At 37.3% G+C, this 25,077-nt stretch overlaps 1 protein-coding gene across 1 annotated transcript; it reads left to right on the top strand.

The window, feature by feature from the left end:
- Positions 1-1,777: 1,777 nt before the first annotated feature.
- On the top strand, positions 1,778-8,411 carry EMB2423 (telomere length regulation TEL2 family protein). Its single transcript, XM_089629283.1, has 14 exons — positions 1,778-1,854; positions 2,131-2,337; positions 2,706-2,734; positions 2,824-2,926; positions 3,048-3,219; positions 3,291-3,452; positions 3,548-3,669; positions 3,826-4,093; positions 4,415-4,629; positions 4,722-4,820; positions 5,433-5,938; positions 6,450-7,222; positions 7,666-7,864; positions 7,967-8,411. Exons 2-14 carry the CDS (start codon positions 2,202-2,204, stop codon positions 8,126-8,128), a joined length of 2,946 nt encoding a protein of 981 aa, XP_089485409.1. The 5' UTR covers positions 1,778-1,854; positions 2,131-2,201; the 3' UTR covers positions 8,129-8,411.
- Positions 8,412-25,077: the final 16,666 nt, after the last annotated feature.

Below are 25,077 nucleotides of genomic sequence, written 5' to 3'. Positions count from 1 at the left end.
TTTGGAGCACTCTTCTCTTATGTAACTTGGGTTTATAACGCCCCTCCTTGGTTGTACAATGAAAGTCGGGTGTTTGATAAAAAAAAAGGGCAAACTAGCAACGTAGCCATTTTGAAACGTGGTTTTTAAGATCTAGCCCACGTTTGGTAAATTTTGTAATCTAGCGATTTACTGAAATTTACGACTATGAAATATCAAATATACCCTTATGTGGTTTAAATAAGAAAAACTAAACACTAGCCAACGTTTCAACCAACGCATTTAAAAGTCAACTTCGTGAATTAAGAAATCTATAATAGGTGCTTGAGATTGAAATTTGAAATATTTGGAATGCAGTAATGAAACGTAATCTGCAAATATAATATAGGAAATAAAATAAAAATTGATTATATCAATAAACATAGAATCAGACATGTAAAAGTGGAAAACAATTATTAGTCTAATTTTTTTTACAATAAACCAAAATAAATATTTTTTTAATCTCATATTGCATTTTTTTTCCTGGGTTTTTGAGATGATTATGTTCTATATCTGTTGATGTATTTTTTGAATTTTTCTTAAGTTTTTTTGAATTTTTAGTTCGGTAGAATGGAAACAGTTCATAGTTAATGTGTGTTAATTTTTGTTAATTTATAAACTACTAACTTTATTTTTGTAAATTTTAGTTTATTTTCTTTACCAAACTTATCTCTTTCAACTTTATCAAATGCATAATATTTCATAATGAGAACACGAAGATTGTAAAGCATAAATATTGAATATGAAAAACAAATAAATAAACATCATATATTTTTTACCCAAAAAAAAAATTTATTAAGAAGATGATAATAATACACAGACAACAACGATAAATACAAAATAATGTCAAGGATGTACAACAAATACACGAAAATAAGCTAAAATAAATCGGAAACACCCAACCCACGACGAATCTTCGCCACACATAACGCAACGATGAACTCCAGCCTCCTCCGTCTTGTGCGACGACTGAGAAGCGCCAAGACTAAATCCTAAAAAACAGGCTACAAAAAAAAAATAGACAGGAATAAACCAAAATAAATCTGAAGCACCCAACCCACAACAAATCTCCGCCACACACAACATATTGCGATATTGAAATAAACCAAAATATACGAAAATTAACACTGTGACGCTTACATTCATAGTACGTGCATCCGATTCAGCCTTCGTGAAGAGGTTTAGAGCTTTACCAGTAAGTCCAGATACCATGAGAGGGATTAAATGTGAGCGATATATGAGAAATTTTAGCTTTAAAATAAAAAACAAATCTAATCCCTAAAAAATGGGATAATCTTCCAACTAAAAAAAGGGAGGTCAACTGATGAAACGTTGATATATTCTCCTTTCCATTAACTGTGGTTACAAAAAAGGGAGGTCAACTTATCATGATTCAATATCATTAATAAATATAATTAATACACGCAGCCCATATATTTATATACACCGAATACAATATAACCAAGATTCAAACGTGAGCTAGTCTTTTTGAATTGAAAGGAAGGCTAATATAGTAAATACAATCTTACATAAATATGACACGTCATCAAAATTGGCTAGATTCGAAAATTAAGGGAAACGTTGGCTAGTTTACAATTGCAACGTTTGATGTGGCTTAGATTGACTAATTTTTCAAAAAAAAAAGTTTAAAGCGTCTCATTCTGTAATTACCAAAATAATGTCAGTTTTATTTATTTATTTATTTTTATTTTCTGTATATTATTAAGTCTAATCTATAAAATTTATCTAAGCCATCACCGTCGTCTCATTTCACTCCTCCTTCGCTCTCCGATATTCCTCCGCCGCAATGTCCCTCTCTTCCTATCGGCTCTGAAGGTACGGTCTCTCACTTTTACCATTGCCTCGGTTGGGGATTTTCATCAAACACTTCTCGTGCATTTCATAGTTTAGTACCGGTTTCCAAATTAGTTAGGATTTATCTGATTCGTAATCAATAATCTGAATACACTGTTCATATTTTTTTTCCCCCTCTCTACTAAATTTGTTCTCTGTCTCAAATTGACCTACTCTATCTGCAAAGCGTATGAGCGTGTGTTGGTGTATAGCGAGTTTGCTATATCCTCTCACATTTTCTTCTTTCTCAATCCTCAGCTCCTCACAATTCGTGACTGTTCATCATTCTCTTGGTGCACCTGATTGTGCAAAGCGAGGACTTTTTGGCTATGGAGGCGAATGTTGTTGACAAGGTCGGTGAAGTGATTTCGAAGGTCCACAAGGCAAAGAATGTCGACGACGTCGTTTTAGCTGTTCACTCTCTCGCTCTTCTTCTCTTTCCTCTCGATTCTACGTCGATTTCTGGTAAGTCTTACTATATACACGTTGAACTATATATGGTTGAATCTCATTCCGAGTTTGCTAAGGTTTTCTGTAATTTCTTTAGCCAATGAAAACGAAAAGAAAGTTTGGTTCTTCATGTTTATCATTGGTTTTTAGTGAGAAAAAGGGAAGAGAGCTTTGGTCCTGAATCTTTCGATCTATGTTTATTGGTTTTGTCTCAGTTTTTAGGATGCTAAGAAAATCATGTGGAAATGAAATGAGAAAATTCCAGTTTTCAGGATTATGATAAACGGAAACCTAATTGGATAAAGTCTAGTTCTCTTGACGATTAATAAATAAAAGAAATGTGATATTCAGTGTTTTTAATATCTGAATTTTCTATGATGCAGGTATTATCAATGAGAAGTACAGAGAGCAGGTATGTGTAAAACTATTTCATCCAACTTTGGAGTTCTTGTAGGGTTCAATTTTGATTAAAAATCAAGACGATGCCATTTTTTTTTTCAGATCCTCAATGCCAAAGTTCCTTCAGAAGAAGAGAGACTCCAATGGTGGCGAGCTTTCTACCAAGGAACCGGGTTTCCCACCATGGGTCGTGTTCTCTTATGCGGTAAATCTCCGAGCTAGTAAATCCTCGAAAATCACTGCTCAACAAAGTTTGAAACCAAGAGCACACACTAGAATATCGTTTTTAAGTTATATAGTCCACTGATAGCTCTTTTCGGCTACAGATGTTACTTCTAATTGGCTACCATGTTTCCCAATTTCTGCTCGTAAGCGCGTCTATGACTCGTTCTTCGTTTACGGGCCTATGAACGAGGTTGTTCAAGCGCTGGTCCCGTGTTTAAAGCCGATGGGAAAGGATGATCTCGATGTTAATGCTGTCCGAGCGAATGCCGAGAGGTAGCAACGATATATATTTTTCTAATCCGTTTTATAATCTTCCCATTACTGTAACATGGTCATCATCACAGATTGATCATTCTTTGTGTGCTCGAAAATAACGGAATAGCCCAGATGGCAAGGGAATTCGGGAATCCTTGCCCCTCTGAAGATTCTGTGTCTCTCGTGGCACAGATGATATCTTCTATACCCGACAAAGCTCAAATGGGATCCCCGGTTTCACTCTCGTCACAGTATCCTTTCCATTTCACTATATATAGCGATTTTTTTAGCATTATGTCTATAAGGCGGATTTAGGTTTGATAGTTTATCCTTTACGAAGCTATAGTTTGTTCTTCAAGCGGATAACCGATCAGATTCTCTCCCTATCAGAAGAAGAGGATCTGAGGGAGGGTACTTTCCTATTTATCGGTCACATATTTTCTCGAATTTGTCGCCGTGGATCGTTAGGTACGTCTTTATGCTTCAAACCTTACTTGCACTCCAAGAAATGGATCTGGTTTGTTTTTATCTATATCCGTGAGCACGGGTCTGTCGTCGTATAGTGAATTGCTCCTGGGATCGACTTTTAGTAAGAATTATCTTTTTTTTTTCTTTCTTTCACAGATGTGCTTGTAAGTGAAATCGTACCTAGGGTTCTGGGTCACGCACAGAATTTATTGACATCAACTTTTGTCCCGGATGTGATCGATACAAATCCCGCTTCACAGTTTTGGTCAAATATGATGTTATCGATTAAAGATTCATATTCCGTCGAAAAGATGTCTGAGCAGCTTTTGCGAGAGCTTGCGACTCAACGTGTGAGCGATGTTGAAGCTTACTGGATTCTTTGGTTACTTTTCCATCGGGCTTTTTCACATCAGGCATCGTTCAGGTCGGCATACACATGAAATTTTATTTTTCCGTTATGAGCGAATGAAAAATAATTTTTAAATTTGACACCTGGTTAGACTTAAATATCCTAATTGGCAGCTTATAAGTTCTTTACGTCTCTGGCTACTGATTTTTGCACCATATTAGAGTCTTGTTTCACATTGTGTGACTTCCGTATCATAAAAATAGAGAATATTTTTTTTAACTGTTTGTGTGCTCTGAATGCTTGGCAACACTCAATCTGCTCTAATCCTTTATCCAAAACAATATTTTTATTTTCTGTTCGTTACTGTTTCTGGGAATGATTTTTTGCTCTTTTCAGATCAATGTTTGCGGACAAGTTTTTACTGTGGAAAGTATTTCCCCTTTGCTGTCTGCGATGGATCATTCATTTCTTTCTTCTAGAAGCTCCACCAGATGCAAAATCAATTCCCAAAGAACACGATGCTCACTATTTTTTAGAAGCGGTGCAACGTTTGATATCGGTATGGTCTAAGAGAGAGTTCGTGCAATCAGCTACAATGGAGCAACAAACATGTATCTTTTCTTTATTTATCTCATAAGATTCTTTACATTTTACATGATTTCACTGTGTAACTTTTAACCCTTAAATGATCTTGTGAATTTAGATATAACCGCAGCCATTGGTCTTTCCCTTGAGAAAATGTCGAAAGAGCAACTAGACGAGATTAAGGACGCAATGCACTCGATTCTTCAAGGAGTTAGCAGTAAATTCTCGATACTTTGATAAATGCATATCATTATAAGGCTTTTTAGTGTAAATAGTTTAAGCAATATCATGCGAGTGACATTTTGATCCCCACACTATTTTTGGATCAAAATGGTCCTCAAATTATTGATTTTGTATCATTTTACTCTTATTCTTATATGAAATTATTGCGGTCCTCAAATTATTGATTTTGTATCATTATACTCTTATTCTTATATGAAAATCAACACTCCAAGTTTAAATAACTTGTTTATGATCTTAAAAAAGTAGAACATAAACAAAATCTTACTTTAAAAATCCAAGATTGCTTTCACTTTAATTTAGTGCGTTTAGGATCAAAATATTATCTAATTAGATTTTTGTATGAAGTGAACAAGTTGCTGAAGTTTATAAATATATTTAGTGTTTAGATGTTGAGTTTCATCAATTTTAAATATACAAAATGACTAAATGCTATAAATGAATAGTTTGTGGCCATTTTGCTCCGAAAAAATGGTGTAGGGACCAAATTGCCACTCATGAACTATCTGCGTTAAAAAGCCTTATCAATATTTGGTTTGATCAGTTTTGTATCGCTCGCTTATTTCTTGGGCTATTTTGGCCGACACAGGTAGGCTCGAGAGCCCAAACCATCTGGTTCGGAGAATGGCTAGCAATATTGCTTTGGCATTCTCTAAAGTCATTGATCCAAACAATCCTCTTTATCTCGATGAAAGCTGTAACAGTGGAGGAGCTATTGACTGGGAATTCGGATCGGTTAGCCCCGAGAACGAGGAGCATGTTGGTGATGAGTCATCAAGGGCCTTGACAGAAAAGGACGTAGAACACAAAGCTGGTGAAGAGACGGAGGGTGTGAAGAGGAAAAACAAGAAAGTGTTGGAATATAAGCTGATCGATCCAGATGAGATTGTCGATCCGGCCACTCTAAATTGTAATTCGGGTAGCGACGAAAATGGCAACAATGCTGATGATAATGGGAGTGAGAATTCTGATGCCTCGAGTGACTCTTCTTTACAGCCGTATGACTTGGCGGACGATGATTCCGATCTGAAAAAAAACTTAACTCAGTTGGTTGATGTGGTCGGAGCACTACGGAAATCTGATGATGCAGATGGAGTAAGTCTTTATTTTTTTTTTTATCACTGTTTCTTTTCAATATTATCTGCTGGATCCTAATTCCACAGTTTTTTGGTAAAAACATTTCAATGCAACTCCTGATATGTTTACGAGCTAACCTGTACTTAGTAGTGTGATACGAAGTCTTCGTTTGGAACGTAGATTTTAATAAGGAAAATGAAAATGATGAAGAAAAGTTGAGCAAGAATTAAAATTCTTTAACGTGTTTGGAAGTCTTGTAAGGATGATGAACTTAAATTCTTTACCCTTAGTCATTGTTAAATATGATCCGAAGGAAAGGACTGCAAAAAATTAAAAATTAAGGAAGAGAAAAAATCTCAATCTCGACTTAGAATTTATCCCCTGAAAACTTTTTGATATCCAAACCAGCAAGGATCAAGCAAATGGGTTTTTCAATTTTCTTTCTTATTTATTTATTTTTTTTTTTTAAGTTCTAAACATAATCCCGAGAGTCTTTTGACGATTTATACAAACATTATTATATTTCCAGGTTCAAAAAGCACTCGACGTTGCTGAAAACCTTATCCGAGCATCACCCGATGAACTCCGCCACGTGGCTGGAGATCTCGTCAGAACTCTCACACAGGTCCGTTGCTCCGATTCTGCCGTCGAGGGCGATGAAGATTCGGCCGAGGAAAAAAGACAGAGATCGCTGATCGCGCTAGTCATTATGTCTCCGTTCGAGTCTCTCGAAACCCTAAACAAACTTCTATACTCACCCAATCTCGATCTCAGCCAGAGGATAATGATACTCGACGTCATGACCAACGCCGCCCAAGAGCTCGCCAACTCCAAGACCACGAAACTCAAACCCAAAGCAAAGCCTCTCATATCGACCGTTTCGGAAACCCAAGCTTGGTTTTTGCCCAGCGACGTTGGGCCACTCGGAGCGGGCCCGTGGGAGGAGATTACAGAGCCGGGAAGGTTGCTGAATTGGGCCAACCGCTACACAAGAGAGCTACCTTCGAGACCGGGTCCGGCCCAAAAAGGGAAGACTCGGAGGTGGGCCGGAAGATCGGAGAATTTACGGGAAAACCCGGGAGAAGAGTGGTCCCACAATAGGTTTCCGATGTATGCGGCGGCGTTCATGCTTCCGGCCATGGAAGGCTTTGATAAGAGAAGGCAAGGCGTTGACTTGGTCAACAGGGATTACATCGTGCTTGGAAAGCTTGTGTATATGCTCGGGGTTTGTATGAAATGTGCGGCTATGCATCCCGAAGCATCAACGTTGGCTTCCCCGCTTCTCGGTCTTCTGAGATCCAGGTAAATTTATTTGGAAAAATTTCGAAATGTTGATTCATTTGGATTGACATAAAAGTCAGAAAGCAATTCATTGGGTTAGTAAGGGTACATTAATAATTTTTGTTTATTTAATCGTGTGTTAGTAGATGCAAATCATTAGAGTGTCGTCAAAGACGGGTGCATTAGTAATTTTTGTTTAAGTACGTACAATTCCTTAAGAGGTGCATTACTAGAAGAATTGTTTATGTTAATTATTTTTTTTCTTTCCTTTAAGTTGTAGAGTAAGTGTAATCAGAGCGATCGGTTTCACTCATTGAATTGAATTTATCAATAATATTGTACTTATTATTGATAAGTACAATATCTCATTCTTTAACTTAAAATCTATTTTCATTTGTTATTAAGGCACAGAAGCTTGCTTTGAATGATTTTTTTCCCCATCTCTCTTCTATAACTCATGGCAGGAAAGTGTGCAATCACAACGAAGCCTATGTCAGAAAAGCCGTCCTTTTCGCAGCTTCGTGTTTATTGTCATCTCTTCATCCAACTTATGTCGCGAATTCGTTGTCTGAGGGAAATCTCAATGTTTCGGAAGGGCTTGAATGGGTACGAATGTGGGCAATCCATGTGGCTGAAACAGATACAGATAGAGAGTGCTACACGGTAATTTCCCCCGACTTTTCTTTTTCTTTTTTTAATTTACTGGTTCATGGTGTGACTCAGCTTATTATTTATTTGTGTATTATTGTTAATCTACGTGTTTAGATGGCTATGGCATGTCTTCAACTGCATTCGGAGATGGCCCTCCAAGCTTCGCGAGCTTTGGAGTCTGCAGAAAGTGTGCAGAAAATTGGGAATATTGCTCTTCATTCTCATCTCTCCAAGGCTAATATAACAATACCTTACTCCAATACATTACATTATTAATCTTACTCCTAAGAAGAAGAAGAAAAATATGGGTGGTCCTTTACGCTTGTAATCTTCTTCTGTAAAGTTTTAGATGATGAAAAAAAGGATCACGTAACAAATGTGTATTTCACAACCCCAATTTTGGTGACAAACTTTTGCTTATACTAATTCAACCTATTACGATCCATGAAGGGGTCAATTTGATGTAAATAAATTAAGTGTGAAAAATTGTTGAACGGGTTAAATTGAAGTATTGAACATAACATGAAAATAAATGATCGTGAAGTTACTTTTGTAAAGTGAAATAATTTGGACGAAAAATATAAGGAGAAATGACATTTTTGACCCCCCTCGACTATGTGACGTTTAACAGTGTGGTTCCCAAACGAAAAAAAAAACTGCCGATTCACCCATTCGTTAATGTCATGATTACTCATTTAGCCCTTCTGTCAATTGAGTCGTCAAAAATGCCGGAATTTAACCACGTGCATGTCACGAGTTGGCCATTAATTGAGAAATTATGATTTTGCCCCTACTCGAAGTATAATGGAATGCGTTGTTTAATTATTATTTTTTTGTATATAGAAATAATTGTTTTAATTCACTTATATATATTAAAGGGTAAATGAATTACATTCTATTCGAAAAGAAGGGAAATCCCCAAAATAAAGAATTATGGCGCGAGGAATCACCCAGCGATTGAGTTAATCGGACATTCCCTCTCCGCTTCAGAGTCAAATCTAGTTCAAAATTGATGGAATCTAGTCAGGTTTCATCATCGCGAAGAAGATCACGCGTAGGACCGAACAACGACGGAGAGGCATGGATGGCTCCGAAGTGTTCATGCGAGTTGACTGGGGTCGAAAGGACGGCATGGACGGTTGATAATCCTGGGCGAAGATTCTTTGGATGCCCTAAGTATATGGTTCAGTTTATTTTCAGGCTTTGGTTACTAAGTATAAGGTTCGTACAATGTGATGGATGTCTGTATAATTGTTGTTTATTTTCAGGCTTTAGATACTAAGTATAAGATTGAATTTATTTTCATACTTTGATTATTCAAAATAAGATACATAGAGGATGTGGATTTCTAGAGTGGGTGGACCCTCCAATGTGTTCTAGATCAATGACGATAATTCCGAGGCTATTGAAGAACATTAATCATTTGAAAGCACGATGGAAGAGCCGGTCACCGAAGAGTCTCATGATCAAGAAAGACGTGCGAGTTGGCTTTAAAAGAAAGCAATGATCTGAAACAGATGAAGCTGATGATTATCATTGTATTGTTGGTTGTTATTGTACTCTTGATCAAGTAATGTACTCAGATTTGGTTGGTTTTGTAAGTTATGTTTTGGTACAAATGTATGTCTATCAATGATCATCTCCAGAGTTGTTGGTGTACTATTGTTCACGTAATGTAATCGGATTTGCATTGATTATCATTTCTATATGGATATGCATTTCAAATATACAATTTTTGACAAATTCAAATTCAATACTAAAAAACAGGTAGCATGCCAAAAATAACTACTTGTGCATATCATTTGATTCAATACTAAAAGACCATTGTTTGACATTGTTTGTCTATGCATTGATTATCTACTGAAATAAGTACAAGTAATATACAAGTTTTGAGACATTTTCAACATATACAAGCTTCTTCAGAAGCGAACTTATAACCAAAAACAACTTCCAAAATGAGGACGTGACAGGCTTGAACGTCGTCCTATGAACACAAAAAGTAGATAACTTTGACCTTAGTCTCTGAATAAACCCCGCAGTTGCATTACATCCTTCCTTGTGTTGTGAAGCCCGAACCTAGGACTTCTCTGTTCAAAACAACATAATCAAAATGTAAGTTTAGAAAATAGTAAGTGAAAAAAAATGTACCTCAATGGCTGTGAAGATTGTGATCGTCGAGGTGGTTGGGTTGATTGACTTGAAGCTTTTGAAGGCCTTGTGGAAGGTTGTGAAGATTGTAAAGCTCAGGTGGTTGGGTAAGCTTTTGAAGGTCTTGTAGATGGATGTGAAGATTGTGAAGCTCCAGGTGGTTGGGTTGATTGACTTGAAGCTTTTGAAGGTCTTGTAGACGGCTGTGAAGATTGTGAAGCTCCAGGAGGTTGGGTTGATTGACTTGAAGGTTGTGAAGGCCTCGTAGAGGGCTGTGAAGAATGCCTTTGTTTCATTCCACACACATTACATTATCATGTTTTAAACTTTAAAAATTGAAAAAAATCTTACTTGTTGTTCTTATTTGTGTCTGAAACATGTTTAACATATTATGCCTCTCTTTGCCACACTGAGAGCACTTTGACATGACATATTTCCTTGTCAATTTAGTACCCCGCCGAGGAACAACCTCGTCATGCTGGAGTCGCCGAATCTTCTTCGGTCTTCCAAGTTTGACTCTGTCAGGTGAAATGGATATAGGGGCCATTCTAGTACGTGGCCATTGTTCTAAGGGATTTATGGGAAAAATCTTGTGAATGCATGTGTTCTCGTAAAGTGGCTTCTTGTACCAACTCAACACATACGTCACGGGGTCTTCCTTATTGTACCAAATGCAACTGATTGCATGGGAACATGGTATGCCTGCAAACAATATGAAACGTTTATGAAAGCGAATACTATGATGTCAATTAATTGAATACCTGAAAGATCCCATCTGTTACATGAACATGTATTGTTTCTCAAAATTGACAGCGTACATCGATCCATACATGTTGGAGACTTGGAAGTCATCGCCACTGACCCAAGATGGTATATTCTGTGAACTTAATTCTTTATTGGCTTCCCGAATCTTGGAAATTCTTGGTCCGATTTCAGACTTCCACTTATCTCCGGCAAGTCTTTGTTTCGCGAATCTTTGTAACAAATACATCCGGATGCACTCCAACAGCGAGATGATCGGTTTTTGTCGTGCCATGAGCATTGCCCTATTGCCATTGAAACATTCACACAAATTATTCAGTAAAATCTCGCACTTCGGCCCTGACCTGAAATGACTCCTGGCCCAATGTTGAGGACTTTTTCGATTAACCACTTATATGCTTCTTCGTCTTCGGACTTGATTTGCTCTAGTTCCGCCTCGAATCGAGATTTAGAGTATGCCTTAGCCACGACTATCATTTTTTTTCTTCATAAATTGGCCATTAAAAACCTGTTTCATACACAAAATCTAGTTATATAATTCCTATATTCTACACACAAATTAGGAATTCATTAAGGACATTCATTAATTACCTTAATGAAGTTTCCTTGAAGAATGCGTGCGCAATGTCGGTGCTCACCTTGAACTGAACCCTCTCCCCATAGTCATTCAATGCCTCTTGCAGACCATTTTGCTTATCTGAGATGAATGTCCAATGGTGTCCGTTGTTTATTTTGACATCTTCTTTCAAGAAATAAAAAAACCAACTCCAAGACGATTTTGTTTCAACTTCGACCACACCGTAGGCAATATGGGACATAGAGTTGTTGGCATCAATCCATATTGCAGAGTTTAATTGGCCAGTGTGGTGACCTTTGATAGGGCACCCATCAACTCCAATCACTGGCCGACAGTGCGCAAAACCTAGTTTGCAAGCCTCAAAACATACGTACATTATCTTAAAAACCGGCTTACCTTCGGGACCTTGTTCTGTTTCAATTTTTACAGTTTAACCAAGACTTGACCACCTCAATTCTGCTGCGTAGTCCCATAGTTTAGCGTATTGGTCTTTGTTAGATCCTTTAATCACCTTCGTCGCAATCGTTTTTGCTCGGTACGCTTTCATGTGGTTGCACTCTAAGACAGTCTTTTTGCACAACATTCATGAAGGCCGGTGCTGACCATGCTTGTTGATCTTTGAATGTCTGCATGTACGTCTTGGCGAGCCATGCCGCCGTAGCAAACCGGTTGCGATTCACTCGAGTACAAGAATGGACAGAATCGTACGTCTTAATGATGAATGCACCATTACTTCCCAAATTGGATGCGAAAAAAATCCCATGAACATCCTTTATCCTTACATGCTGCCCTTACACGTTTTTTCCTCGTTTTTCTTGAAGTATATGCCTTTGCCTTCTCGAATAACGTATTCTCTTATTGCGTCCTTGAAGACTTGACAATCAGGGAATGATAACTCTAATTTAAAGTTGATATGTCTCATATCAAATTCCGACCTGAACTCTTGAAACCGTGGTTGCTTTCTCTTGGGGTTTTTCTTGTTCCTATACTTATCATCTACTGTTTTGTCTTCGTCATCTGATTCCATGTCAAATCCTCCAACTTCGGCATCGATGTTGTACTCTTCATGTTGGAATTAATCTAGGGTTATGAAAAGATTTAACGCTTCGAGGAAGCAGCGGAATTTAAAAAATTTTCTTTAAACAAGTAAAACGATTTCAAAGAGCAAGCACATGTTTATATTTAAATTAAAACTGTTAAGGAGCAATACTCGTTTACTAACCTTTGTGATGCTTGAACATTGAGAAGCCTTAGGAAGGTTGAAACATTCGTCTCCCCATGCAGCTCATCTTTCTTCGTTCTTCGGGAAACTCGAGTAACCATGAAAGTTTCTATCACATGAATCACTCGAGAAAGAAGGCACTTTTAAACACGACGACTCAAGAACAAGTCTAAGAGTCGAAGAGCTAAAACACTAGGTCAAATGTGGACCTAGGTACCAAAACAAAAACGAAAAGAACTAGAGAGAGAGAGGGAGAGGAGGCGGAGGCGGCCAAGCTAGAGAGAGGAGCTCTCAATCTCTAAAACTTTAGAATGAATAAACAAGGAGAATGATGGCCCTATTTATAGGAGAGGAATTTCCTTCAACAATGTAGTTTCCTCTTCTATAGAATATAACATATACATGAGAAAAATTTTGCTCCTTCCTTCCTCATTCACACGGCCAAGAGAGCTTCTAGAAGCCCTTGGATTTGTTTCCTCTTTTGCTTTCCCTATTGCTTTGGCCGAAATTCCTCTTTCCTTGTAGAGGAAATTTGTTTCCTCTTTTTCTTTTGTCAAGTATCTTCATACATCAATGCACAAAATAATCTCTCTTTTTCTAGCTATGTTGGGCAGCCAAGGGGCATCTAGAAGGAGCTTATAGATGTTTCTTTATTTGTCCATCACAACATAAGAAAAGCCCATTAAGAATTTTCATGTAAAATTCCATGAAATGAAATTAATCCTCACGGCCCAAAATCTTATCATGGCCGAGTGGTTTATTTGTCATCATATGACAATGTCAAAAAATTTATTGACATTCATTTCATCCTATGTTCAGAAAGACAAAAATACCCTTTAGACAATTTTCATAAAACTTGTCTCGTTCTTGTTTTGACTTAGCTTTGTTTAACTAATCCTGCTCGATATAATTTGTGACAGTGACCTCATGGATCCAAATGAACAAACCTTGAGCTAACATACTTGGACTCAAAAGTTCATAAACCTTTTCCAAGTTTAGCTTATTGTCAACTGACTCCACTAAAGAGTTGACATTGAGAATCTCTCGGTTCTAATGAATTTATTTTCTACTCAAGAATTCAACTTAATTGTGATGAGTGGATCCACTGAATATTATCTATGTTACCCTTCATGAATATCATCAGCTAGTCGGGATTAACAAAATTATCATTTTACCCTTCTAGCTGTTATTTCCTCAACTCATTTGTCGCTTGTGAATAAGTTAGAAGCAATGTATTGACGAGGAGCTAACAAGTCACATTGATTCATCCAAAAGAGTCATGACTCATTATGGACACTGGCCAGTTCATTTATTCACATTCCAAGGATCAAAGCATGATGTGCTATACATTGCATTTCAGCAATCTTGTACATGAATTCCATATCTATGAGATATTCACGAAGTTACTCATGCCATCTTCATAACTTAGTACTTCACCAATAGGTCCTGTTCAGAATCACATAGTGAATTCGAACACTGACTTTCTCAAATGAGAATACGTAAGCTATGAAATGGCATGTCTCATTTTAGGATTGAGGTAAGCATGATGCAATTTATACGTAGTGACTTCGAGAAATAAGAGGTTAAATGGTTTGTTCTTATTCTGGCTCTAGAAGTGCACTGGTCAATTCAGTACCTTCATAAGATACCTAGAAGAACTATAGAGTCTCCAACTCTCAATATCCCATAACAAGACATCATAGATTCTCTAAACAATCGTACTGAGATCAATAGTCATTTGATCCTTAGATTGTGAATATGCAGTTTTAAGCAAACCATGAAGAGTTTTAAGGACTAAAGACTATAGAATATCATAAAGCTTCAAGCAGACAAGAAAGAATGAATGAACATTTCAACTTTTATTAACGATTCAGCAGTTACAAAGCATTGCATACATGAGACTTCCTACGGCTGAGGCCTAAGGAATTTTACTCAAGTCCTCAATCTCTTGTGCAGTCTTGGGGGACTGGTCCTTAGAGAGCGAGACTCCATGCCTAAAGGGTGTTTGGCCCTTCTTGGAGTCTTGCATCGAGAAGCGATCCATCAACTTATCAATATAAGATTCTTGAGAGAGCGACAAAGTCCGGTTCTTCTGATCTCGAAAGATTTGGATCCCCAGAATGTACGCGGACTCTCCTAGATCCTTCATATCGAATTGCTTTGCTAGCCAGATCTTAACCTCAGATAACTTACCCACATCATTACCTATGAGTAATATCTCATCGACATATAGTACCAGAAACACAAATTTGCCTTCGTGTATTAACTTGTAAACACATGGCTCATCTATTGACTGCTCAAAGCCGAAGCTCTTCACAGTTTCATCGAATCTAATATTCCATGACCTAGATGCTTGCTTTAATCCATAAATGGACATAAGCAACTCATAAACCTTGGTCTCTTGACCTTCTTCCACGAAACCGTCTGGTTGAGCCATATAAATGCGCTCGTCAAGATTGCCATTCAGGAAGGCAATCTTGACATCCATTTGCCAGATCTCATAGTCGAGAGCTGCAGCTATGGATAGAAGTATGCAGATGGATTTAAGCATCGCGACTGGCGAGAAGGTTGATTCATAGTCAATCCCTTCTTTTTGGGTATAACCCTTAGCCACTAGTCGTGCTTTGAACGTCTCGACGTTCCCATCCGGACCCATTTTCTTCTTGTATATCCACTTATACCCTACGGGTTTGATCCCTTCAGGAAGGTCTACAAGTTTCCAGACTTTGTTGACATACATCGAGTGCATTTCAACTTTTAGGGCGTCAAGCCAAAGGTTTGATTCAGAACAAGCCATCGCTTGGCCATAGGAAACAGGATCATCCACGCCAGAGACAGCTGCGAGAGTATCTCCATAAGACATGTACCTGTCAGGGTTTTGAGAAGCCCTCCCACTACGTCGAAGTACTACTTGACGAGGTTCTGATGAGTTAGGTTGTGTTTCCGTTGGGTTGAGAACAGTTCTTACAAAAGCTTCCTCACCCAACTTTTCTTCAAGCACAATTTTGCTTCTAGCTTTTACATCTTTCATAAAATCCTCCTTAAGGAAACGAGCATTCGTGCTAACAAAAGTCTTATTGTCCTCGAGACTATAGAAAGTGAAACCTTTGGTTTCCTTTGGATATCCAACGAACAGACACAATTCTGATCTACTAGCCATCTTGCTAGTCTTTTGCCTTAGCACGTGTACAGGGCAACCCCAAATTTTGATGCGGCCTAGATTTACGTTATGGCCAGTCCTGTTGTCAATGGTGCCCACAAGAAGAGTTGTAGTTTTTATTTATGTACATTTGATGTAATATAGTCTCACGAAGACTATTGCTTGTAATTGCTTATTTATTAATAAAAGTTGAAACGTTCATTCATTCTTCCTTGTCTGTTTGAAGCTTTATGATAAAACCTTAGTCTTTAGTCCATAAACAAACTTAACAACTTACGAAGAGACAAATGTAGATTTGCATGAACAAACTCTTCGTAGTTTGCTTAAAACGATATATTCGCAATCTAAGGGTCAAAAGACTATTGACCTCAGTACGATTGTTAGGAGAATCTATGATGTCTGATTATGTAGCATTGAGAGTTGGAGACTCTATAGTTCTTATAGGTATCTTCCAAAGGTATTAAATTGACCAGTGCACTTCTAGAGACAAAATAAGAACAAACCATTTAACCTCTTATGTCTCGAAGTCACTACGTATGAATTGCATCGTGCTTACCCTAATCCTGAAATGAGACATGCCATTTCACAGCTTACGTATTCTCATTTGAGAAAGTCAGAGTTCGGACTCACTATGTGATTCTGAACATGACCTATTGGTGAAGTACTAAGTTGTGAAGATGTCATGAGTAACTTTGTGAAGTTCTCATAGATATGGAGTTCATGTACAAGATTGCTGAAATGCAATGTATATCACCTCATGTTTTGTTCCTTGGAATGTGAATAAATAAACTGGCCAGTGTCCAAATTGAGTCTTGACTCTTTTGGATGAAACAATGTGACTTGTTAGCTCCTCGTCAATACATTGTTTCTAACTTATTCACAAGCGACAAATGAGTTGAGGAAATAACAGCTAGAAGGGTAAAATGATAATTTTGTAAATCCCGACTAGATGATGATATTAATGAGGGGTAAACATAGATAATATTCAGTGGATCCATTCATCATAATTTAGTTGAATTCTTGAGTAGAAAATAAATTCATTTGAACTGAGAGATTTTCAGTGTCAACTCTCTAGTGGAGTCAGTTGACATTAAGCTAAACTTGGAAAAGGTTTGTGAACTTTTGAGTCCAAGTATTTAGCTCAAGCTTTGTTCCTTTGGATCCATGAGTTCACTGTTACAAATCATATCGAGCAGGAATAGTTAAACTAGAAGCTAAGTCAAAACAAGAACGAGATAAGTTTTACGAAAATTATCAAAAGTGTATTTTTGTCGTTTTGGACATAGGACGAAATGAATGTCAATAAATTTTTTTTGACATTGTCATATGATGACAGGTGAAATAAATTTTACTCGGCCATATTAGTGTAATTGGGCCTTGAGGATTAATTTGATTTCATAGAATTTTACTTGAAAATTCTTAATGGGCTTTTCTTATATTGTCATTAACAAATAAAGAAACATCTAGAAACATGTTCTAGAAGGCCAAATTTCGTGCATACCATAGAGAGAAAGAGGAATTTATTTTGTGCATTGATGTATGAATATACTTGCCAAAAGAAAAAGACGAAACAAATTTCCCTTACAAGGAATAGGGAATTCGGCCATCAATAGGCAAGGGAGAAGCAAAACAAAAGAGGAAACAAAAGAGGAAACAAATCCAATGCTTCTAGAAGCCTATGTTGGACGTGTGAATTAAGGGAATAAGGGCAATATTTGCTCATGAATATGTGATATTCTATAGAAGAGGAAACTACCTTATTGAAGGTAATCCCTCTCCTATAAATAGAGGCCTCATTCTCATTGTTTTCTCATTCCACATAGTTAGAGATTGAGAGCTTCTCTCTCTAGACCTTGTGGTGGCCGATCTCCCCCCCCTCTCTCTCTCTCTCTCTCTCTAGTTTTCTTTCGTTTTTGTTTTGGCACCTAGGTCCACATTTGACCTAGTGTTTAGCTGTTCGACTCCAAGACTTGTTCTTGAGTCGTCGTTTTTAAAAGTGCCCACACACTAATTCCTTTTTTCTCGAGTGATTCTAGTGATAGAAACTTTCGTGGTTGCTCGAGTTCCCGAGGAAAGAATAGAGACGTGCTGCGAGGGGAGGCGAACGTTTCAACCTTCCGAAGGCTTCTCATCGTTCAAGCTTCTCAAAGGTTAGTAAATAATTTATGCTTATAATAGTTTTTATTTACATGTACTTGCTCTTTGTCTAGGTTAGTAAAATCGTTTTACTCGTTTTAAAAGAAAAATTTTAAATTCCGCCGCTTGCTCGAAGCGTTAAGCTTTTTCTTAACCCTAGATCAATTCCAAAAAATGGTATCAGAGCTATGGTCAAATATATGCATGTATATGTAATTAAGGAAAAATTGTATGAAATAGCCAATTCAAACTATGACTTTTGCAAAATAGCCATAGTTTCATTAGGTATAGCAAAATAGCCAATTGAGAGTACTACGAATTTTAATCCTGCCTCGATTAATTTTAATCCAGCCTTCATAAAGCTTACATTCTGTCTTTATAGTTCGTTGGGATGAAATTTAATCAAACCTAGATTAATCTTACTTTGGCTAGTTTGCTTATAGTTGAAAAACTATGGCTATTTTGCAAAAGGTTAAGTTCTATTTGGCTATATAGCCGCTTGACCCTTAAAATTATGAGCTTGAAAATCGTTTTCGAAAGTTTACTAATTTTGTGACAAGTTAGAATTGTTTTCTTAGATTTTTTTTTAATTTATCGCTTTTGCCTTTAAATTAAAAATCGTGTTGACTTTCTATGAGTTTGGGATGTTATTAAAACACATTAGAATAAGTTCTAAAAGTTTTTAATTTTTTATATTAAAAAACGTGTTTTTAAGTTTGAGAAAATTTCGAATAAATTTTGTGACTAGTTTTCTTGTCTTACTAGTTTCTTTTATTTGCTTGAATCGTTTTATGCTTGTTGTTATTTCTTTTACACCATGTTATTACCATGTTAATAAAACACAAATAAAAGCCTTAAAAACTTCCTAAAACGTTCTGTTGCACTCGATTCTTTTTACGCACTCAAAGACCGAACTTTAATTATTTTTGTTTTCTTCGAGCTGGAGTAAAACCTGCAGTAAAAGTGGAATAACTCTCTGCTCCGAATTCGAAATTTAATGATTCTTAATCAAATTAAAGGTCTGTTTATCCTCTTTCCAATTCAATTGGTTTCGGGTCAAAAGGACATTGGAAACGCTAGTTATGGCGATTTTACTCCGAGGTGTGCGGCTGTTCCAAAAGTCCAGTTTTTTAGAAATCCGGATTTTCAGCCCACTACCATGAGTTATAGAACTCTAATGAGAAAATTTTCTCGAGCAAAAATATTTTTCATAAGATTATAAACATGATGTGAAAGATTAAAATGTTTTTATTTTTGAAAGTTTAATTGAAATTGAATTTTTACAAAACTAGTTTGAATTTTGAAAACCCGTTTTCGTTTTCAAACTTGAAAATATTTTGTCATCCAAATCAAATAAGTTTTCAAAATGTTTTCAAAACTATATCTATATCACATATGTTCAAAATCTATATGTTCTTGAAAATTTGAGTGGGAGGTCTCCTCGTAGACATGCTGAAAAATAAAGATGTGTAATCTCAAACTTTCAAATGTTCGAGCGAGTTGAAGTTCACACTTTTCTCATGCACTTTCCCGAATAGAAAATAGGAAAAGATCCGAGTATGTACCTTGTTTCTTTATGCACTAACACTGCTCTGAACATGAAGATCTAAGATTCCCTTCTAGTTGTCCACTCTATCGCTCTATAACTAGGAAATTTGTTTCCGAACTTATAAGAGACGATGTGCCTTTTCTAAAAACTGTGTGGGAGGGTTATATTTGTTGTTTACAACCCATGATCCCCAACACTAATGAAAAGAGTAGTTGTCGCCAGACTAAGAGTCACAGTCGTGGCCCTCTCTTAAATGAGAGTACTCAACGACGCTTTGCTCTGATCATCGCTCAATGAGCTAAGTCTGAGAGTGAGACAATGAAACAAGACCTCCCCTCGGTGGATTGTTTTTCAAAGTCGATCTTTTGGACTAAGTGATTGGTTACACACTTAGACTCGATCCCTAGTAATCCTCCCTTGAGGCCCTGCGAAAGGATGTGAGTGATCAAACTCTTTATAAGGTGGCTAGTCAAATTTGATGTATTGATATCTTGGCTATGCATTAATGATGAGTCATTTACTTATGAATAAGGAGACTCGTTGCAACCTTCCCTCGAAGGAGGAAAGTGTCGTTTCGTTCATAACACCTTTGGATTTTTCATGTATTGTTCATCCTAAAAACTTAAAAAAACTCAAATCCTAAACCGAAAGACTAATCATAAACTTGTTTCAACTTAATTAAGCAACATGTCTCTCAACCCTCTCTCGATCATCCTTTCCTGAAATATACTCGAAAGTGAGAACTACGTAGATTGGAAACGTAACCTCGATATAATACTTACCATTAACAAGCACAAATGGGTACTCACCACCCCATGTCCTCCTCTGACGAATGATGATTTGACTCAAGAGGACAAGGACGCCTTAGCGGCTTGGCTTCGATCTGATGAGATTGTGAGGTGCTATGTCTTAGCATCTATGAACAATATGCTGAAATAGCAACATCATGATATCGAGACTGCCGTTGACATGCTCTACAATCTCCATGAGATGTTTGGAGGGCAAGAGCATCAAACAAGGCAACAAGCAGTCTAACAGTTTATGAACTGTCGCATGAAGGCTGAGACTCCTGTCAGGAACCATATGATGCTGATCATTAGTTACCTGAATGAGATGGAAATCCTAGGATCTGAGATTGACGAGGAGACCAAAATAGATATGATCTTGGAAACTCTCCCCGAATCTTTTGATACCTTCAAGCTGAACTACTCCATGAACAAGCTAGTGTACATTGTTACCGAGCTAATAAAGGAGCTTCACACCGTTGAGGGTCTAAGAAAAGGAGGAATCAAGGAGAGGCACATGCTACTGAGCACAAAGCCTCCGCCTCTGGAACTAAGAAGAGACCTCACAAGGCCGATAAGAAGAACTGTCCTGCCTATCTCAACGCAAAGGAACATAGTATTGTACTAATTACCGAAGCATGCTTAGTAGCTGATAAGTAACACATCATTGATCTAACCATCTCCATAAGAATTCAGTTTCTTCTCTCTGACACTCCGTTTTGTTGAGATGTGCCAGGTGCGGTAAGCTGAGAAGCGATACCTTATTCTTTAAGAAAGTCATCGAACTCTCCAGACATATACTCACCACCTCGATCAGATCGAAGAGTTTTGATCACTTTGCCAGTTTGCTTTTCCACTAAAGCCCTAAAGACCTTAAATACGTTAAAGGTCTCGGATTTGTGTTTGAGCAAATAGACAAAACCATATCGCGAGTAATCATCGGTGAAGGTAACAAAGTATTCGTATCCTCCACGTGCCTGTTGGCTAAGCGGACCACATACATCAGAATGTACTAGTTCCAGCAACTCAGTGGCTCTTCGACCCTTATCGAAGAAAAGTCGCTTAGTCATTTTTCCTTCTATACAGGATTCACAAGTAGGTAGTGAACCTATTGCAGAGGCTTGGAGTGGACCGTCCCTCACAAGTCTCTTAATCCTATCTAGACTGATATGACCAAGTCTTAAGTGCCATAGGTATGTTGATTTTGTTAGATCGGAGGATTCAGAAAGTTTGATCCTCTTTGGCTCCCTAATTAGATCATTATCTATTTCGGTGTCTAAAAGGGAAGGTTGAGTGGGATAGATGTAGAAAAGAGCATTCTTCATACATGCATCAGCAAAAGAATTATCAGGAAATGAAATACGAATTCCATTCTTGATGAACTTTAAACAATAATCTTGCTCAAGAAGACGAGCAACAGATATTAAGTTCTTCCCAAAGGTAGGAACAAAATAAACATTATTCAAGTTTAAAGTGCGGTCTTCAAAAGACAGCGTCACGAATCCTACAGCCTTCGCAGACACCAGGCTCCCATCACCCCATTTGAAACAGAAGTCGCCTTCCTCTAAGCTTTTGGTTTTCTTGAAACCAGTCAAGGAACAAAAAATATGGTTAGTAGCATCGGAGTCAAGAATCCACGTTGATACATTATCAGCTACTAAGCATGCTTCGGTAATTAGTACAATACTATGTTCCTTTGCTTTGAGACATGCATGACTGTTCTTCTTATCGGCCTTGTGAGGTCTATTCTCAGTTCCAGAGGCAGAGGCTTTGTGCTCAGTAGCATGTGCCTCTCCTTGATTCCTCTTTCTCTTAGTGAGACCTACAGCAGTGTGAAGCTCCTTCATAAGCTCGGTAACAATGTAATCTAGCTTATTCATGGAGTAGTTCCACTTGAAGGTATCAAAAGATTCGGAAAGAGTTTCCAAGATCATATCTATTTTGATCTCCTCGTTAATCTTAGATCCTAGGATTTCCATCTCATTCAGGTAACTAACGATCAGCATCGTATGGTCCCTGAGAGGAGTCCTAGCCTTCATGCGATAGTTCATAAACTGTTGGACTGCTTGTTGCCTTGTTTGACGCCTTTGCCCTCCAAACATATCAAGGAGATTGTAGAGCATGTCGGCGGCTGTCTCGATGTCACGATGTTGTTTTGCAACACATTGTTCATTGATGCTAAGATATAGCATCTCGCAATCTCATCGGATCGAAGCCAGGCCGCTACGGCGTCTTTGCCCTCTTGAGTCGAATCATCATTCAACAGAGGAGGACACGGGGTGGTGAGTACCCATTTGTGCTCGTTAACGGTAAGTATTATGTCGTAGTTCTTGGTTTCGAGTTTGTTCGAGGAAAGGATGATCGAGAGATGGTTGGGAGACATGTTGCATATAAAAGTTGAAACAAGTTTATGATTTAGTCTTTGGTTTAGGATTTAAGTTTGTTTAAGACTTGATAAAATCCAAAGGTGTTATAAACCAAACGATAATTTACTCCCTCAAGAGAAGGCCGTAAAAAATCTCCATTTATAAGTAAATGACACATCATTAATGCTAAGCCAAGACGTCAATACACCAATTTTGACTAGCCACCTTTTAAATTGGTTTGACCACTCACATCCTTTCGCAGAGCCTCAAGGGAGGATTACTAGGGATTGAGCCTAAGTGTGTAACCAACCACTTAGTCCAAAAGGTCAACTTTGAAAAACAATCCCCCAAGGGGAGGCCTTGTCATCATCGTCTCACTCTCGGACGTAGCTCATTGAGCAATGATCGAAGCAAAAACGCCTTAGAGTACTCCCATTTAAGAGAGGGTCGCAAGAGCGGCTCTTAGTCTCACGTTAATTGCTTCTTTCATTAGTGTTGAGGATCGTGGGTTACAAACAACAAGTAAAACCCTCCCACTTAGTTTTTGGAGTTCGTACATCGACTCTTATAAGTTCGGAAACGGTTTTCGTAGTTATAGAGCGATAGAGTGGACAACTAGAAAAGAAACCTAGATCTTCATGTTCAGAGCAGTGTTAGTGCATAAAGACACAAGGGACATACTCGGATCTTTTCCTATTTTCTATTTCGGGAAAGTGCATGAGGGAAGTGTGAACTTCAACTCACTCGAATACTTGAAAGTTTAAGATTACACATCCTTTTATTTTTCGGCTCGTCTATGAGGAGACCTCCAACTCAAAATTTCAAGAGCATATAGATTTTGAACATATGTGATATAGATATAGTTTTGAAAACATTTTGAAAACTTATTTGATTTGGATGACAAAATATTTTCAAGTTTGAAAATGAAAACGGTTTTTCAAAATTCAAACTAGTTTTGTAAAAATTCAATTTCAATTAAACTTTCAAAAATCAAAACATTTTAATCTTTCACATTATGTTTATAATCTTATAAAAAACATTTTTTGCTCAAGAAAATTTTCTCATTAGAGTTCTATAACTCATGGTGTTGGGGCTGAAAATCCGGATTTCTAAAAAACTGGACTTTCAGAACAGCCGCGCACCTCGGAGTAAAATCGCCATAACTGGCGGCTCCAATGTCCTTTTGACCTAAAACCGGTGGCATTGGAAAGAGGACAGACAGACCTTTAATTTGATTCAAGAATCATTACATTTCTATTTCGGAGCAGAGATTTATGCTACTTTTACTGCGGTTTTTACTCCAACTCGAAGAAAAAGAAATAATTAAAGTTCGGTCTTTTTAGGTGCGAAAAAGAATCGAGTGTAACGGAACGTTTTAGGAAGTTGTTGAAGCTTTTATTGGTGTTTTATTAGCAAGGTAAAAACATGGTATAAAAGAAATAACGACAAGCATAAAACGATTCAAGTAAATAAAAGAAACTAGTAAGACAAGAAAACTAGTCACAAAAATTACTCGAAATTTTCTCAAACTTAAAAACACGTTTTTTAATATAAAAAATTAAAAACTTTTAGAACTGATTCTAATGTGTTTTAATATCATCCCAAACTCATAGAAAAACAACATGATTTTTAATTTAAAGGCAAGAGCAATAAATTACAAAAAATCTAAGAAAACAATTCTAATTTGTCACAAAATTAGTAAACTTTCGAAAACGATTTTCAAGCTCATAATTTTAAATACATGTACATGCATATCTTTGACCATAGATCTGATACCATTTGTTGGAATTGATCTAGGGTTTAAGAAAAGTTTAACACTTTGGTAAGCGGCAGAATTTTAAAAATTTTCTTTTGACAAGTAAAACGATTTTACTAACCTAGACTAAGAGCAAGTACATGTAAATAAAAACTATTATGAGCATTAAAGATTACTAACCTTTTAGAAGCTTGAACGTTGATGAGCCTTCGGAAGGTTGAAAACGTTCGTCTCCCTCGCAGCTCGTCTCTCTTCTTTCCTCGCCAACTCGAGCAACCACGATGGTTTCTATCACAAGAATCACTCGAGAAAAATAGGAATTAGTGTGTGGGCACTTTTAAACACGACGACTGAAGAACAAGTCTTAGAGTCGAAGAGCTGAAACACTAGGTCAATTGTGGACCTAGGTGCCCAAACAAAAACGAAAAGAACTTAGAGAGAGAGAGAGAGGAGATGGGCGACCACAAGGTCTAGAGAGAGAAGCTCTCAATCTCTAACTTATGTGGAATGAATGAAATGAGAGGAATGAGGTGGGGTATTTATAGGAGGAGGATTACCTTCAAAAGGTAGTTTCCTCTTTTCTATACCCCTTGCACGTCTAAATGAGCTTCTAGAAGCCTTTGGATTTGTTTCCTCATTTGCTTTCTCTCTTAGTTGGCCGAAAATGAACTTTCCTTATAGAGAAAATTTGTTTCCTCTTTTTCTTTTGGCAAGTATCTTCATACATTAATGCACAAAATAAACTCTCTTTTCCACTATGGCAT

This window comes from Urtica dioica, chromosome 10 (assembly GCF_054948205.1).
Source record: "Urtica dioica subsp. dioica isolate 48M chromosome 10, U.dioica_male_clone48M_v1_H2, whole genome shotgun sequence".
In the NCBI taxonomy this organism is placed as follows: Eukaryota; Viridiplantae; Streptophyta; class Magnoliopsida; order Rosales; family Urticaceae; genus Urtica; species Urtica dioica.
Note: the sequence above shows the minus strand (reverse complement) of the source record. Positions and strands in the feature narration are given on the sequence as shown.